Raw genomic sequence first — 2,492 nt, forward strand, 5'->3', positions numbered from 1 at the left:
ATGAAAAATATTAAGAGTTTACAATAACCCTCATCAATCTTCATAAAGTGCTTTCTATTAACAACAATGGTGTAAATTACTAAAATTTCAATATATTTTAATCATGTTTTTTTTTCTCAAAAGATAGTTATATTTCATTGATAAAATGAGTGACAAATGTCCATTATATTTAGGAAAAAAAGAAAGCAAGAGATTTAATCCAAGAAAACAGTTTTTTTTATTCAAATAAATAAAGAAAATACGTTTAAGTTGAACAAAAATACGCATAACCATTTCAGTTGAAGCACCAGTAAAATGAGTTAAGGTGTCAATTCAAGAGTATCGACTACAAAATAGGTCTGACATGATAGAGCTATTTTTCCCTTGGCGCTAGCGAAATAGGCAGGCGATGCCAATTAATGGCTGGTGGTCATGAATTGGTCAAATCAGGTAGGGCAGACACAAAATGGGGATCCAAGTCATTGGTACTACAAATGAAATGGTACAATTAAGGTGTACCACATGCGAAATTGGTTCCGAATTTCGCTATATAAATGCTTTTTGCTACGAGTGTGTTACCATACCTGGAAGACATTATTTTCCTGCAATCTCTTCCGACTCCAAAATCTCTCTTCCACCCTTTTACTTTCTCTTCCAAATATTGTGGTTGCTAGTTTTGCTGTGTCTATCGCTTCTGAAAATATCTATGTCATCATATATTCGAATAGAAAAATTTCTCATACATCTGAAGGTATTACATTTGTTTGTGATGATCCACTTTGGATAATGATCCCGCCACAAACATCGTTGCAAGAACTGAAAAATTTGATTCTCATGAATACTGGTATGGTTGGAAAAAAGGAAATTACGAAGTTGACTTACAGGATGCCAATTGCAGTAGCCAACTCATTTGTGTATCCGAAAATGCAGATTCAATCTGACCAGCATGTTTCGATGATGCTTTCTTATCATTGTAGCATTGGAAGCATCTATTCATTGAAACTTTGTGTGAATCTTCAAGATATTGGTGGAAGCTCATCTAGTTCTAATAATGTGGAGCAGGTTAGAAATTTTGGATCAGCAAAATTCGTTCCATTTCAGGAGATTGATACGGCTCGTAGTCCTACCTTTAATGCCTTTGTGAGGCTGGAACAAAATATAGAAAATCGACATGCATGTCCTTCCCCTTCCAACGATGTTGCATTCCCAGAAGGTCATGCTGATGGCTTGGCAGACACGTCTGATGAAGATGAGATCGAAGATTTTAGTGGTGACAAAGCAGAAGTTGTTCCTGAAACCCAACTGCTTTTATCGCGAGACGGTTCTTCCAATTCGTGCCGAATCGGGAGGTGTAGCGGGGGGTGGTGGTGTATTCAGCGGCACTCCAGCACACTACCTGTCTTTAAATCTTGGAGCAATGAACTCGACCACTACAGAAAACAGACCGAACAACTATGCTTTGTCGGGTGAGATGGAGCTCGAGATTGGGTTGAAGTTTCTCAATAGAAAAATAGCGATGCTTGCTGTCAAGAACTACAACCTCCGCAGAAGTGCGGAATACAAGGTGGTAGAGTCAGATCAAAGTCAGTATGTATGTCGATGCAAGTAGTTTGGGGACCAATATCGTTGGATGGTACGAGTTGAAAAGACCAAGTCTTCCAGATTTTGGAAAATTCAAAAATACCAAGGGCCTCATAGTTGTTTGACAAGTTCGATGTCGCAAGATCATGCTCAACTTGATAGCAATGTCATCTGCCAACATATATTCCCCATGGTTCACGCTGATGCGACCATTTGCATAAAGGTGTTGCAAGGATCAGTAAAGTCAGCATACGGGTATAAGGTTTCTTACAAGAAGGTTTGGCACGCGAAGCAGAAGGCAATTGCCAAAATTTATGGTGATTGGGAGGAGTCATATGACCAGCTACAGAGATATTTCAATGCTCTGCAAACGTTCGTTCCAGGTATAACTTGTAAGTCAAACTTATTGGACTTTATTATTGATGGTGTTTTTAGTTGTTTCTCTGTTTTACTAATTAAGCATATTGATACCAGGGACAATTGTTGACCTACAAATGGGACCGTACTATGTCGACAACACATTGGACCGTGACAATCTCATGTTTCATCCGGTTTTCTAATCGTTTCCGTCGTGTGTTGAAGCCTTCAAGCATTGTAAGCCACTGGTCTCAGTTGACGGAACACACTGTAAGCAAAATGTAACAACGTGCATACTGAATGAGGGCATTATCTGATAAGTCAGGCGAGTCCTGAGCCACTTCAACTTTATGTTGAACTTCGTTGTCCCTACATGGCCAGCTGGAACATCACCCAGAAGTTCTTGACACTATTTCCATATATCTCTTTAGTGGAACTTGCTTCATGACCTCAGAGTACCACTCACAGGCTCGCCATCAATAGGTAACCCTAATTGTATTGCAACATCCTCTAGAGTTATGGTACACTCACCCCAAGGAAGGTGAAATATGTGCATTTCAAGATGCCTTCTTTCG

The 2,492-nt window shown here is 39.4% G+C and overlaps 1 protein-coding gene across 1 annotated transcript; it reads left to right on the plus strand.

Moving 5' to 3' along the window:
- LOC107636702 lies at positions 766–1,588 on the plus strand. The gene is made up of 2 exons (XM_016340195.1): positions 766–1,300; positions 1,416–1,588. The coding sequence occupies exons 1-2, from the start codon at positions 766–768 to the stop codon at positions 1,586–1,588; spliced, it is 708 nt and encodes a 235-aa protein (XP_016195681.1).

This window comes from Arachis ipaensis, chromosome B04, assembly GCF_000816755.2.
Source record: "Arachis ipaensis cultivar K30076 chromosome B04, Araip1.1, whole genome shotgun sequence".
In the NCBI taxonomy this organism is placed as follows: domain Eukaryota; kingdom Viridiplantae; phylum Streptophyta; class Magnoliopsida; order Fabales; family Fabaceae; genus Arachis; species Arachis ipaensis.

Bases quoted from the DNA above. Each gene is read 5' to 3' on its own strand.
- LOC107636702 (XM_016340195.1), top strand. From the start codon at position 766: ATGATCCCGCCACAAACATCGTTGCAAGAACTGAAAAATTTGATTCTC. The intron at 1,301-1,415 runs GTTCTTCCAATT...CGACCACTACAG, and splicing joins ACTGCTTTTATCGCGAGACG to AAAACAGACCGAACAACTAT.